This window comes from Anser cygnoides, chromosome 3 (assembly GCF_040182565.1).
Source record: "Anser cygnoides isolate HZ-2024a breed goose chromosome 3, Taihu_goose_T2T_genome, whole genome shotgun sequence".
Classification (NCBI taxonomy): Eukaryota; Metazoa; Chordata; class Aves; order Anseriformes; family Anatidae; genus Anser; species Anser cygnoides.
In genome coordinates, this window is record NC_089875.1 from 60,411,156 (window position 1) to 60,425,623 (window position 14,468).

The 14,468-nt window shown below is 46.4% G+C and overlaps 1 protein-coding gene across 1 annotated transcript; it reads left to right on the top strand.

Annotated features, from left to right (window-relative positions):
* Positions 1-5,567: 5,567 nt before the first annotated feature.
* IL22RA2 (interleukin 22 receptor subunit alpha 2) lies at positions 5,568-12,107 on the top strand. The gene is made up of 7 exons (XM_013175334.3): positions 5,568-5,711; positions 6,090-6,207; positions 7,059-7,209; positions 7,872-8,050; positions 9,122-9,291; positions 9,756-9,934; positions 11,008-12,107. Exons 1-6 carry the CDS (start codon positions 5,625-5,627, stop codon positions 9,909-9,911), a joined length of 861 nt encoding a protein of 286 aa, XP_013030788.1. The 5' UTR covers positions 5,568-5,624; the 3' UTR covers positions 9,912-9,934; positions 11,008-12,107.
* Positions 12,108-14,468: the final 2,361 nt, after the last annotated feature.

Here is a 14,468-nt window from a genome sequence, read left to right on the forward strand (position 1 = left end):
CAAATAATGTCTATGCAGCTGAGCAGCAAGCAGCAACATCAAGTCTGACACAGCTTTTTCCTGTGCCGACATCTCTTGAGCAGCACAGACTCAGAAAGGTTATGCCCCTTCAAAAATACCCTTCTACCAAAAGTGTGGATCGTCCTTTTAGGTTTAAAACAGGGTGAAAAGAATAAAGGTTTAATACACTGTATCATCTCCCTGGGTATGACTTTTTGACGGTTTTGTGCCATGTTTTTTTTTTAAATATTTATTTTATTATTTTTTGTTATTGTTTATGTGTTGGGGGGGGGGACAAACGCAGAGCAGTTTCACAGGTAAGGAATGGTTGCAAAAGCTGAGTGTCTGGGAGGTGCTGGTGGCTGGGTGGCGAGAGGCAAAGAGGCAGAGATCACCTTTGCCATTCCTCCCGTGGGTGTATGAGAGTGACCAGCAGGTGCAGCAGAGGCCCTTCTTCTGCCTGGGCTCATCCCAGGAGTCAGCCCTTGTTCCCACTACCGGCTACTTAGGCAATGTTTTTTCTCTGTTCACTATCTCAGAATGACTAGAGGAAACCTAGCCTTCTATCAGGCCCTAGGGTAATAGCTAGGGTTTTTTTCCCCCTTCCTAAAAGCCTATTTAACTACAATCGGAACAAAACACAGGGGGTCGGGTGATTGATTACTGAGAATGACTTTATCAGCTGCTCCTGGGATGTGCAGCAAAACTAGCAATTTTATCTGAGGCGCGCCAAATTTAATTTTCTGTAAGAAAAAGAATAGGGAACAAAGATTCTTTTCGCAAATAGGTAACCGTGTGATGCTTTGTTTTCTGGTTAAATGGTCACAGTTCAGTAAGCTCGAAACTAACACCCCTGAGAAGTGTGAAAACCAGTTCTGCTGAGCATGAGAGATTCTGTCCCCAAAGCTCATCACACTGATTCCTGCATGCTAGCAGGCTTGTACGCACATCAGGTATTGTTAATAAAAATAAAATAAAAATAAGGGAAAAGCAGAAAGAAAGAAAGAAGAAAGAAAGAAAGAAAACGAAAAAGAAAGAAAAGAAAAATGCTTGTGAAACTAGACTTTCCTTAAAAATTTCAGTAATGCTTTGGGGGTTTTGAAGATAGTTATTAGAAAACAGTTCAGTTCTAGTTTGCACTCCCCAGACAGTAGGGAGCCTCTAGTAAGAAACCAGACGACAAGCACAGAACTGAGCTGCAGGCTGCACGGTGAGATGCTTACAAACCTCACCTTGCTGGGGAGGTGAGTGAAAGGTGGTTTGATTTTTTTTTATTATTATTATTAATTTTATCTAAATTTTCGTAGGTATGTGCACGTGGTGAAGAAAGCAGGGTAGGAGGAGGGGAGAAGGCTTTCTGCAAAGATGTACCATGGCCTAGCTTCCTTCCTGGCTTCAAAAACTTCAAAAACTTAAGCACGCCTGAACTTCAGCATTAAGACACTTTGTGATTACGAGCAGTTACCAGAGCAGCGTGTGGAGGCAGGCACCGGCCTGGAAATCGCTTGGTGCGGGTGCTTTCTGGAGGACGGGTTTTCACCTGGCAGTGGGGAGGGTGCTGGGAAGGTGCTGCCGGGGCACACCGGGCGCTTGGGCAGCTCTCTGCCCCTCGTCCAGCACAAAGCCCCGTCCCCTGCCACTGGATGCCACATCGCCGCTGCGGCATCCGCGGCTGGCGTGGCCAGGGAAGTCCCTGGAGCTCCCAACGTTCCCAGCTTCGTTGCCCAAAACACCTGCCAGAAGCATCTGCTCCTTCTGCAGCCCAAGCCCCTGCCACAGCTGCGGAGGCAGACATCCCTTTTCCCTCAGCCCCTTCCCACCGCCTGTGCCTGCCAGGCCCTGGCCCTGTCTGCGCCGCGGGGTGAGTCGGCCTGCACCTCCGTGGGCAGCGCAGGGCCGGGGGGTCCGTGGCAGGGGGCTTCTAAAGCCAGCTTACAAAAAAAAAAATGAGCCTGTGGGTCGCATGCTGTCTGCGCCGCTGATGTTTCAGGCGCTGCCCCAGCTGCTGCTGGTGGCAGGCTGAAGGAGAGAAGGAACAGGCTCCGGTCGGCGCTGCCCGGCTCGGAGCCTGCCTTTCTTTGCCTTAGCAGGCAGGCCAAGAAAGCATGAGCAATGTTTGTGTTGCACTTCTCCAGCTTATCTGTGGTTTCGGCTGGACAAGTGATCACCTGGCATCTTTCCTGTACTGCTAAGATTACTTCAACCAAAGCAAACAGAGAGAAAAATAAAAAAAAAAAACCCTACGGAATATTATCTCCACCTGTCGTAAACGGGTGGGCTTTGGCCCGTGGCTGATTTGGTGAGGGACCCACAAGCTAAAGGAGAACAAGTCTTTTCTCGGTGTGCTTAAACCAGCTGTAGCACTGCAGAAGTAGGAAAAAAAAAAAAAAAAAAAAAGTGAGGTTTTGCAAATGAGAAAAAATGCTCAGCTAAAGAAACCTGTCATTTAAATAACAACCTCTGAGCCATTTTTTGTATCTGTATTTCCTACAGATCCTAATGAACTCCACCGTTGGTTACTAATGTTCTGGCACAATTCAGCATCTCACACATTGTTAAATAAATATTTTAAGTGCAGATAAGGACTTGCTACAGAGTGAGCCTTCGCCAGATCTTCATCTTCAACGCATTCACATTTCTCATTATCAAGGTGCAGATATGGCACTGGGAATTGCTCACCGTAATCTTCCAAATGTTGACCCAAGCCCTCTGACAGCAAGAGTTGAACAGTTCATGCCGTTCGTACCTGCGGGAAGGAAGCAATGAATGCCCACAGCATGCAGTGAAAGTCAGTCTCACTTCCTTAGAGAATTTTCTGTAATAACTCTTGTGATGCAATGCCTCTTCCCTGAATGGCTGAGAAAAAGTCCCTATTGCCCGACTGTGGGGGTTTTCCTCTCCCCTCCTCGCCTCTCCTTGTCTCTCCTCACCTCTCCTCGCCTCTCCTCTCTTCCCACGCTGAAGGTGGTTAAGCCGAGACGACACCACCATCAGCCCTGCTTGGGAGCAGCAGGCTGGACTAACCGACCTTCGGAGCCCCCTTCCAAGACAAGTTTTTCCATGGGGTTGAGCTGGTTCCTTAGATGGGTTAAAAACTGAAAACTACAGCAAAAAAAAAAAATTGAGAATATTCCTTGGGTCCAGGCTAACCTGAGCTGCTCATTTTTTGTCGTCTATTTGTTCTGGTGCCAAATGCCTCACATGGGACAGATTCACCTGGCCTCTGCCATTTGCTAGAGGCACTCCCTGTAGAGCAGGGCTTCCAGAGTTTCTTCCTTCCTTCACCTTTCCTAACCCTGGCCCAGGCACACAAGTGAAACCCACCCACACACCCGCTCCCGACAGCTGAGGGCCATGTTCTGGACAGCCTGAGGTGGTGCCCCAGGAGCCCTGCTGGGGTTAAATTTTCTCCACTTACGGATGGGAAACAACTTGCTCCAGGGGAAAAAAAATATATACGACTAGGCGGTGCTATCAAATTGGATGAGTCAGACAACTTCCAGCAAGAACGCACTTGACTTTTACCTCTGTGTGGCAATAGTCAATCTTTGAGAGAAAGAAGTCTGTTTACCCAGTATACAGATAGGTTTTTGTTTCAGGAATCGAAGAAAGTCCTTGAGCCCGCGGCTCTGTCTCTGTTCACAGAAACATCAGGACTGCTATTTCAGAAAGACTGGGATCCCAGAAAAGTGCCAGCACAAATAATCAGGAGCTAATAGCGGAACTAATGTGGACGCTGGTGGCGAAAGCAAAACGTTTTCCTTTTCCATCTCTTTATGAGTACCATCCAGAGTATTCTTAAACAACACTGTTTCTTAGAAGTTCTCTGTTATTTAAAATATAGTGTTGCAGTGTACATCCCATAATGTTCCTCTATTATTTTCTTTTTTACATTTTAAAATTTGCTACTGATGTATTGTACTAAACTTAAGGCGTGTATGTATACATATGCCTATATGAATGTGTGCAGCTGCCACTTGCTTTAATACAGTTGCTTTTACCACACAGGGCACTGAAGCAACGTGATTGAAGTTCCTGAGCAGAAAAAAGCTACAGATGCTAACAACGTGGGGATTATCAGTGGATGTTTCAGTAAGCACAAAATCATATGAAGAGTTAGAGATTACTTTAGACTGCAATTACAGATAAAGCGCTATCAGAGTGCAGCTCACGGGAAGCCCTGACTTTTTCCGTGGCCCTGGCATTTCTTTCCCGTTTCACCATAGCACACGGCAGCCTTTTCTGAGATTCTGGCATCCTCAGGGATGTGGCCAGCCATGCTTCCAAGCCCGGCTTTCAGGAGGTTTTGTGTTCATGGGAGGAGCTCCCGTCAGCAGCCGCTTTGGCACAGTTCCACCGCCGGGATCCTGGCAATTTGCTGTTGTGCGGCGTACGGTAAGGTGGTTGGCACAGTTCAAATGAGCAAATACACGACCTGTGACAAGAATGACTAAACTTTGATGGCATTTCAGCCCAGTGATTGGTTTGTAAAAGTTCCCTATTCCCGCACTTGAGCTCATATAACATGATGAAATACTAATTGTATTTGGTGTGGGGAACTTCTTAAGGTCATCAAATTTTGAAAATGTGTTTGGGAAACGGATAGATAAAAAATTCCCAGATTGTGATGGCAAGGTTGCCTTTCCACCTTCTACCTTGCTTTTTGGATTTTTGTTTGGTCTTTTTCTGTATTCCTTTTCAGCTAACCATACATTGGGTTAACTAGCTAATTATTCAGAGTTTTACGTCTGCAGTTCTAAGGTGCCTGCTGCAGGTTCAGTGCTTGCATGATGATGTACATGTGCTCAGCTGAACTGAGAGCCGCTGCCCACGGATCTGACCAAAGCCAGCTTCTTCATTAGGTTTTGCCTAGCTTGCTTACTGTAACTGAATGCCTTTTGATCAAAAAGCACCTTAATTTGAACCAGAACTCGTACTTTTTCTCAACTTGGCAGGCGTTTTGCTTCTGCCTTTTCCCAAAGGGAAGGTGACAGCTAGGCAAATTTTTGTTTCTGCAAACAGAGGCGACCTGTTTCTGCAGGCAGATCATTTCCACATGAATTATGTTGTCGGAGGGCACCACTGCATCACGCTGCTCCGCGTGGTGCCAATTCGGGTCTTCCCTTCTCGCTCGCTGCGGTGAGCATGCAGAAGGTGAGGTGAGTGCGCTGGGATATTACTGGTGTGCGAGCACCAGCTCACCCGCCTTGGCCACACTCTGCCTCCCGCCCGACAGGCGACATCGGGCTCCCTGCAGGCTGGCATGTGCAGCAATAAAGCGACTGCAAACACAGGGTGACATCGCTTTCTTCGGCAAGCCCCGGCATCCCCGGGGTCACGGTCACAGGGATGAGCGTGCTGGCGGCATGAAACTTGGAGGTCAGCAGCAGTAGCAGCAAACGCAGGTACGGGAGCACGCGGCACACCCGCGTGTGACTGCTGTGATCTGAAAGTCCAACGCGGAGTGGCACTTTGGCCCGGCAGGCTGGGCTCGCCTCCCCTTTGCCAGCCCCGAGGCTGACAGCCCTGCAGCTCCCCAGCTGCTCAGCATCTCTCCAGCAGCCCGTGTGCTCCAGCGTGCAACCATTTCACGTCCCCTCGTCCCTCTGATGGCACGTCCCTAGATGCCGTCCTGCCGCGAACCCTCCTACAAACTGCTCTCTTACGTCCGACCCCCAAGGCAGGCCACTCAGACAGATGACATCCCATCGGTAGGTGTTTTACGTTATTGCAGCAAGATTTCTTGTATTCTTCATCTCTGAGTGACTAGCAAGCTGAAAAAAGTTAGCATAGAAAAGAAGCAAGCTTGTGTGACAAATTTAAAGGATAAAACAATAGTGCCAGACGTTTGGGAATTAATGCCTGAAAAAAAAAAAAAAAGGATGTTATTCATGTTGGTTTGCTTCATAATTAGTTCCAAATTTCAGAGTCATCACAGCAGCCAAGTAAGAACAATTGCTTATGTTTAATTTAGAACAGCTCATATGTTTTTCGCTTAGAATAAATAAAAGCCAAACGAGGGATTTTTTGAAAGCTTCTATCACAGGGGAAGTTTCGTGTGGCAAGTTTAATAATTACTTCCTCATAAGACATGCCCAAGAGGAAGGGAGATGCTCTTCAGTCATGGAGCTGCTCTCCTAAGCATGAGGGGGATCACGCTTTCCTCCCTCTGCTTACTGATGCACCTGCTTCAGGATGAGATAAGCAGTAAGTAAAGGCTTTCAATTTCTCTTCCTACATGGGGAGGGGGGTGCTGGGTCTGTGAGTGAAGCTGGAGGAGTCACAAAGTCTCTGGATATGCTGGTTGGTTTCAAAAGTCCTGTCATTTCCAGATCAGTCTTATTTTGCCTTACAAAGTGCAGCTGAAAGAAGCATGATGCCTATTGCATGTATTTATAGCTGTGTTACCAGCTTCGGTTCAACTAGTACAAGTCTTCTCTGGCTCTGTGATATGCCAGGGGTAGAGCTGCAAAAATATAAGTCATCCGGGTCACAAATTCCAGAAAACTTTTAGTATTGGGATGCTTCTGAGAGGGTGTTAACTGATTCTGTCACCTGCAACTGTCTCAGTGTGGGAGCAGATTATCTTGAAAATTGTCAGGCAGCTTTTTCCCGTACCTCAGATGGCAAAAGCAGTGAACGTCATATTTTTTATTAGGCAGGAGCCAACGCAGCTGTGGTAACTATTAAACCAGCTATAATCCCTGCAGGTTATGTGAAGGAAAGAGCACTCAACTTTAACTACTGATAGGGCTACTTAGCGCAGGCTTTGTGAACTGATCCGTAGGGTTTGTGTGCTGGGCATCTTCCGCAGCAGTAAACTCAATAAGAAAACCGAAATGAAAATACCTACATAAATTGTTCCTTTCACAATACTGGATGTGGTCTGTAACTGCTCGATCTGGTCACCGCGACGTGGAAAGTTTTGAACATGAGACCCAGGAGATTTAATTTCCCTGCCATCTGCTAGTCTGAAACCGCATGAGCCACATGTGCTCGAATACGGAGCAGCACGTCTGTGACAAACGCACTGTGTCACCATTCCTTGTTATTTGCAGCGATTTTGGTCCTGGAAAATGAAGACCTGCAAGACTCCATTAAGCCGCAGAAGGTAGAGTTTCATTCACTGAACTTCAACAACACCTTGCACTGGCAGCCTGGGAGGGCCGAAGAGGCAAAAGCCGCGGTCTACTTTGTGCAGTATAAAGTGTAAGTGCCGGGGGAACTCCAGCCTCCCACAGCCCCCCCCTGTTTGGCAAGTCAGAGGCATTTCCCAGGTGCCGAAGGATATTCTCCATGTCCTGCCCTGCTGCCAGCTCCCGGTTGTTTCTGCACTTATCCATAGTCCATAAAGTGCAGCTGAGCAGCCCGAGGCAGGCAGAGCACGAGCACCTTCAGCAACGTGCTGTGTGCCCTCATGGCACCACAGTGCTGCAGCCCTGCTCCAAGCAGCTCAGGGACCTCTGCGGGGGGACCTTGAGGGCACGTTGGCCCCAGAGGCAGCGTGCCAGGGGCTGCTCCTCAGACCTTGAGCGCCTGAAACAGTGCCTACTTTGGGGAAGCGGGCTGGTGGAAACCAGCGCTCCGTGCATCATTGAACACGCCTGTGAAGCAAAAGCTCACCTGCGAGTGTGGCTTCCTATGGGGCAGGCGACCTGCATCTCCGCTTTAGGTTTCTTTCTGAAGAGACAGAAACCTTCAGTTCCCAAACACCCATGAAATCCATCCTCCCCGTCACCGCATTGCAGAAGAGTCAGTTTCCAGAGCAGAACTCGGGTCAGCACAGCCAAGCTAAAATGGGATGTTAGAAATCTGTACAGATCTGGTCGGCGGTAGCAGAGTCCACACCAGTCCTCCTCCTGTCCCCACAGGTATGGGCAGAGCACATGGCAAAACAAAGAAGAGTGTTGGGGGGTTCAGAACCATTTCTGTGACCTAACGGATGAGACTGCTGACGTCCAGGAGCCTTACTACGGCAGGGTGCGAGCCGCTTCAGATGGTGTCTACTCCGACTGGAGCCTCAGCTGCAGATTCACGCCCTGGCGAGAAAGTAAGTACAAACACATGGGGCTCTCGGAGAAAGGGGCTGGGTTCTCCACGGCATGGGGCGCTGCATTTGCGCTCACAATTTGCAATCACAGGTGATCCTCCCCTAGCTACAAAACTGCTCCAAAAGAAGTTGTGAGTCCACGGCTCTCAGGTGAAGTGTTGTGATAACATAATTTTGCCCACACTTGAATGCCAACCAATTCCAGACAAGCAGCTCCTCATCTATGATTAGGGGATCTGAAATGCCTGGCTCTTTAACTCAACCTCTTCCCCAGGGCGTGGAGCTCCACAAAATATTCTCCGCAGTTTTGGGAGCTGCTGGAAGGATTGGGCACAGTGTGGAAAAGAAGGAGACGTTCTCTGCTCGAGGGGAAAAGGGAGAAGAGAGCCAGCAGCTGCATAGCCAACAGCCTTCTCATATGTATGTGTCTTCCTGACTGCAGTGTATTTAGAAAGGACATGTGCAAAGCTTTTAGCTAGCAGTCATTGTAATCCCACAGTGCGCGATGAAACTGGAGGTCTGTCAAAACACTGAGCAGTACCCATGTGCCTACCATTAATCTCCCTGTGAATTAACCAGTCTGAGCCCACTTCTCACTGCAAAATTGAACCATAGACATCAATATTGAACCATAGACATCAATACAAGTAGCTCCACAGCCCTGATGAGCAAACTAACCTGAGCACCCTGTACAGACAAACCACTTTGACCTAAAGCAGTACCTTGCAGCAGCAGCAGCCCGTCTTGCCCTGCGCCACATCCTCCTGCAGAGACACGTGGGGCAGCCACTGCTTCCCCACACCTCGGGGGCTGCATGCAGAAGCATGCAGGCGTGGTTTGAAACCCTAGCCATGTCTAACCAAGCAGACTGCAAAAATTCTGAAGGAAAAGATTGAAACTGCACCCTTGACATATCTGAAATGGTTCAAGTATCTGCTTTATGCAGTCCAAGATAACAGAAAAATGCGAAGGAAGAAAAAAAAAATCAGGGCAAAGAATCCAAAGCATTCTGTTCTGTGAAATGTTATTAATAACCCATAATCACGCTCATTGTTTTGTTTATTCCCTTAGCTATGATAGGACCTCCAACAGTAAATGTGGTTCACAGCAACAAATCCATCACAGTAAAGCTCCAGGCTCCACGTTCTCCTTATAGAAGGAAGAGAGGCAGCACGATACCAATGACAAATTATTATGATCTGCTGTACCAAGTCTTCATAATTAACAATTTGCTAGATGAGGTAAGTGCATATTCAAATACAAAACTTTTATGATTGAAAAGCCAGGAAAGTATGGGCACGTCATGTTCGTTTACAGTTGAAACAGTCCTCTGTAATTGCGAGGGCACAAATAACTGTGTAAGTATCTGAAAACAAAGTAGGCTTTTTTTTTTCATGAATTGAATTTGGTGGAATCGAGTTTTAATTCTTCTCCTCTTTCTCCTTTCCCGTCACCTTAGTATTTCAGATTGTAAGGTCTTGTTGAAACGGAGGGGAAATGAGGGCGGTTTTGGGAGTGAGTTTCTTAAAATAAATAAATAAATAGATTGAGAAGTAAATAAATAAATAAGGGGTGCTGTTGACTTCATGCAAGTCCACGTGCTGCTCTGTATGATCTCGCCTTCCCAACCTTATTCACAGACATGTTCGCTAGGACAATGCGCATGACCAGCTGTTTTTCCTCCCCTCTCTCCCCCCATCTGAAGCAACACAGAGTCCTGGTGTACGAAGGAAAAGACAAAGTGGTTAAAATAGAAGATTTGAGGCGTGGAGTCAGCTACTGCGTCGTGGCTAAAACGTACGTGCCGACACTGGACCGCAGCAGTGCCTACAGCAGCAGGCAGTGCACCATGCTGCTGTGACGGGGCAGCCGCCGCTGGGGCAGGTAGGTCGCCAGCTGGAGATGGAGGGGGTGCTGGAAGGTGGGGACAACCCCCTCATCAGAGGTAGATGCTCTCCATAAGGAGAAAATGACGTGTGACAGGAAAACTGCCGTTATCATACGAGAGCGGGACAGCATTAGCCAGGGCTCTTGCAGCATCTCAGCGAGTTTCATATCCATTGATACGGCCAAGAAGATTAGAAGGATGGTGTGGCTAATTATTTGCAAGCTGGCACGGTGCTCAGAAAGTCTTCCCTTTCTTCGAGCATTTATACGTAATATTGTTTTTGTCAGTTTTTATTGCTGTCAAGTAATAATTAACCAGGAAATGAGTGACCTCCAACTTTGTTAACATGCAATTCTGCTGCAACCTCTGCAATTCTGGTCAGGGATTTACCTGACGTGTTTAATCCATATGTGCTCATCCACTCTTTATGGCCGTTCTTTAGGAATAAAATGTTTATAAATAAACCATTTATCATATTTCATGAGTTTTCATGGGCCAGAATGCAAGGGTTATTTCCATTAGCTGGTCTGAAAAGTCTGTTTGTTTACTTACCTTGATTACTACAGTATCTTCACGTATCATATGCCCAGCAGAGAGATTTATTATTAATCCTGCCTTGCAAGTGCCAAGGCACAGAACCTAAAAGGACCTAAGTCAAAGCTGATATCAGTGGCATTGACTGCAACAAGCTTAGGTTTATGTCCTTCCTTGGGGTAACAGAAGAAACCAAGAAAGCATTGGTTCGAACCCGTGCTTCTGGTTGGAGCTTAGTGCCCTAACTATAAGAGATTTTCTGTCTTCTGCTTTATAATGTGATGCATAATGTTGGTCTTTCTTGAGACTTGGTCATTGGGTTTAGGCTAAGGAGGGGGTTTGTTTCTAGGTGATCTCCCCACACTGTTGTAGAGCTTTTCCACTCCTTTACAAGGCTGAAAGCTCAGGTAAGAGCAGAGCAACCTGCAGAGGTACAGGAGGGATGCAGCAAAGGTCATGCATTGCATTTTTGGTTGAATTCAATACCATGCAGCTCAAATGCACACTGTGGCAGCAATTCTCTTTCTCTTCCCAGTTACAGGGATAAAGGTGGAAGATGCCTCCCATTACGGATCCAGCTGTAAATTGACATCTATGGTCTAGAATACAGCTGGACTACATTTGTGGATGCTTTCTAAATTAACCCTTGCTGCATTAAATTATCCAATTCACCACAATCAGTTTATGTTACACAAAGTCCAAGGATTCTTTGTATATCGTATAGAACAATTTAAGATAGCACATATTTGTACTTACAAGGTAAATAGCCTTGTATTGTAATAAAAAATTGCAAAAAGTACTTGTGAAAATATCCTTAAGATTGTTTCTATGGTTTTCTATTTTAGGCCCTGGAGTTAAAATATGATTTATAAAACAGAAGTTCCAAATACTTTATTTCTTCTATAATAAAGATCGCAGCAAAAGATTTAAAAATGTCCTTCCTTTAAAATATGCATGTCCCATGCTCACAATGTCTTCACAGTGTCCTCAACATAATATTTCAGATAGTGAAACCTGTGATTAGGCAGGTGCTCATTTAAACTGGAAAAAACAAAAAAGAAAGAAAGAAAGAAAAAAAAAGGTCCTTGCACTCAATGACAGACAGTTAAAGGGAAGAGACCTCTATTTTAACCAGTAAATGATGAATGAACGCTAACCATCATCTGTGATTTCTAATGATTTGACTCCTCCTAGTCTTCATCACACAAGATTTGCTGGACAAGGTGAGCCACAACTGATGGAGAGGTGACGTGGCTTTTGCCAGTTCTGCAAGGTCTGTAATTAAGGATAATCTTAACACTTAACCACACTCTGCTATTGTGAATTAAATGAGAGGCAATGAGTGTGGGCCAAGCACGAGAGGGCAAAGAAAGCCCTAGACAAAATAGAGCTCCCTGCTACGTAACTGCTCTCCGCTCTTCCTTTAACTCACATACACACAAAGGTGGATCAATTCAATCTAAACGACAGACCTTGAGTTCACTTACATCTCATCCAAGTTACTTTTCATGTTCCATCCCTAGCACCTCACCTACAGGCAGCACCGCTGAAAGCAGCTCCAGGATGCTGGCTGCAGGCGTCTGGGAGAGGCTGTGCTTAAGCAGGTGAATGCTGGTCACTCGTGCCTTTACCAGACATTGGAAAAGGGCGTTATGTATGAAATATTCCCACCCTCTGACTCTAACACATAATATATTTGAATGACCACTTTTGAAGGCAAACAAAGTGGTGAAGCATTTGTTTGCGGGGTGGATGTCTCAGTGCTCTATCTGTGTCCACATACCTGGTCCATAAAAACAGATTTCCTTCTCCACACTTCCCTATTTCCTCCCCTCCCACTTCTTCCAGTTGTTTTACCCTGCCTGTATCACACCATATCTTAATTTAGGTAAGTTTCAATGGGAAATGAGACTTATCAATCCTCTGTACAGTACATAGCACCATGACAAGTCTCAGATCCCAGTGGATGGTGATAAATTGCAAGAACTGCATGCAGCACGTAAGACCCAGCGCTACCCTGCCACCCCCTTTGCAGAACCGCAATAAAACAGCTCAGAAAAGGTGTTAAGAAATAGCCTGCCATGCATTGCAGCAGCGATGACTTCATCCACTTGTGGGTTATCACAGCCTGAAGACAATATCTGTAGTAATTCAAGTTCTTTCTCAAATTCACTTCTTTCCTTAGGGCAGCTCATGTTTCCCTTGTTAAACAAAGATAAAGTTTTATTATGGTAACATCTACTTACCCTAGTCAGGGAACAGTCTACAGCAATGCTGGATACTGTACCTTTAGCAGATACAGAGCATGAGACTGTTTAGAGTTTTAAAATCTATAAATATATATGTATTTAAGAAAGAAGAAGAGCCATAGGGGTGCCTGAAGCATTCAGACCCGGCTAGAAATATAGCAGGTGCCATGCTATGGAGCCAGAGAAGCTGGAAATCTGAAAGTTCTTCAATTTGATAAAATTACATGAAATGTGCAGCACTTACACTGGGGAAAAAAAAAAAAAAAAAAGAATAAAAGATCTGAAGAAGCCTCGTGCTATCGTGTTTGCTAACCAGACTTCGCTTCCTTAGCAACAACACAGGCTTACAGAAAGCAGCACAAGAGTTGCAGGAACCACTTCCATTCTGACAGTGCCATGACTTACTATTACCAACTTCATGAAGTTCTGCAAAAAAAAATTTTCACTTTCCGTTTGGATTGCAAATATCCTTTCAACTCTGCTCAGCCATGTAGTTTTACTGGGGAAAGGTTTAGTAAAATGGCCAGTGCCATATTTTTCTCCACAATCAGCAATAGTGCCATGTTTCTACAACTTGTTCCATTGGGTTTGCCAGACAGGGGGCTTATGCAGGGAGAAGTACTTTCCTGTAGCAGGTACCAGCTGGGAGATCTGCACCCACAACACCTAGATAGCGCTGGTAATGTTGTAGAGTTTGAAAACAACTTATTTGGTGCCTTAGCCCCTATGGCACACTGCTGTTAATGTCCCCGTGTGGATGGAAAGGAAGAAGAGCTCTATCCCAGGCTCTGAACTACAACAGGGCTTTTCTACAGGTGAGGCAGTTTGGAAATACTTGGAAAAGTGAGCTCTGGCCTTCTTCCCCCTTCCTCCTCAGGGGCACAAGGAGGTTGCCTACTGTGGGTTCACCTCTCCAAAGTTGTCCTGCGCTGGCACGTGGGTCCATGGTGGTAAGCACATCCGAGCAGGATTCCTTCACATTGTCGGCTCAATTCCAGGAATTGAGCTGTCCAAGCAGTGCATATTCTGGACTGTTGCCACGCTTCTGCAATGAAACCTGAGTAGGCTTGAGGGCACAGGGACTAGCGTCCAGGCTGTTCCTCTATAGGCCACTCTTTTTGGAGAGAGAGAGAATCAGGCTCACCAGCCAACCCTTTGGAGACTTTGCTTGTAGAGGGCACCCAGCAAGATCGATCTTCTAATATAGGCCATGCCAAAGGCTCATGAGATTACAGCTAGCTTGTACTTCTGGCAAGCAGTTTGCAGGGCCCAGATGAAAGCACCCTTCTCTTAGTTTAGTGCCACTTGCAGAGCATGCACTTTCTAGCTAAGTGCCTAACCCCCAGCTTCTGGTTCAGGAAACAGAAACAAATGCTGCTAAGACCATGGCGTAGGTTCAGAAAGACTAAGCAGAAGAAAACAGTCAGGACTTGTGCAACCTATTCTCTGAGCCCCCGCCTGCTGCGTCACCGGGGATGTCCGCAGTCACGGCCTGTCGCAATGGCCAGGTCCTTGTGTCACAGCTGGGGATCCTGCCAATGAGAAATAAGTATTACAGCTTTCAAAGCTTGCCGTTATTGATCTTCGTGTGATGTGGAGCCCATCCCACAAGGTCTACCACTTCTTTCCTGACCACACTCAATATTATCTTATCTGTGGGATGGAGTAACAGCTTATCTCCTGCTGAAACTGGTTTCAACTTCCTGTTCCACCAGCACAGACAGCTGCAATATTCGATGACCAGGAA

Coding starts and splice junctions, on each gene's coding strand:
- IL22RA2 (XM_013175334.3), top strand. CDS start 5,625: ATGCCGTCCTGCCGCGAACCCTCCTACAAACTGCTCTCTTACGTCCGA. Junction 6,208..7,058: donor GCTTCAGGATGAGATAAGCA/GTAAGTAAAGGC, acceptor TGTTATTTGCAG/CGATTTTGGTCCTGGAAAAT. Junction 7,210..7,871: donor TACTTTGTGCAGTATAAAGT/GTAAGTGCCGGG, acceptor CTGTCCCCACAG/GTATGGGCAGAGCACATGGC.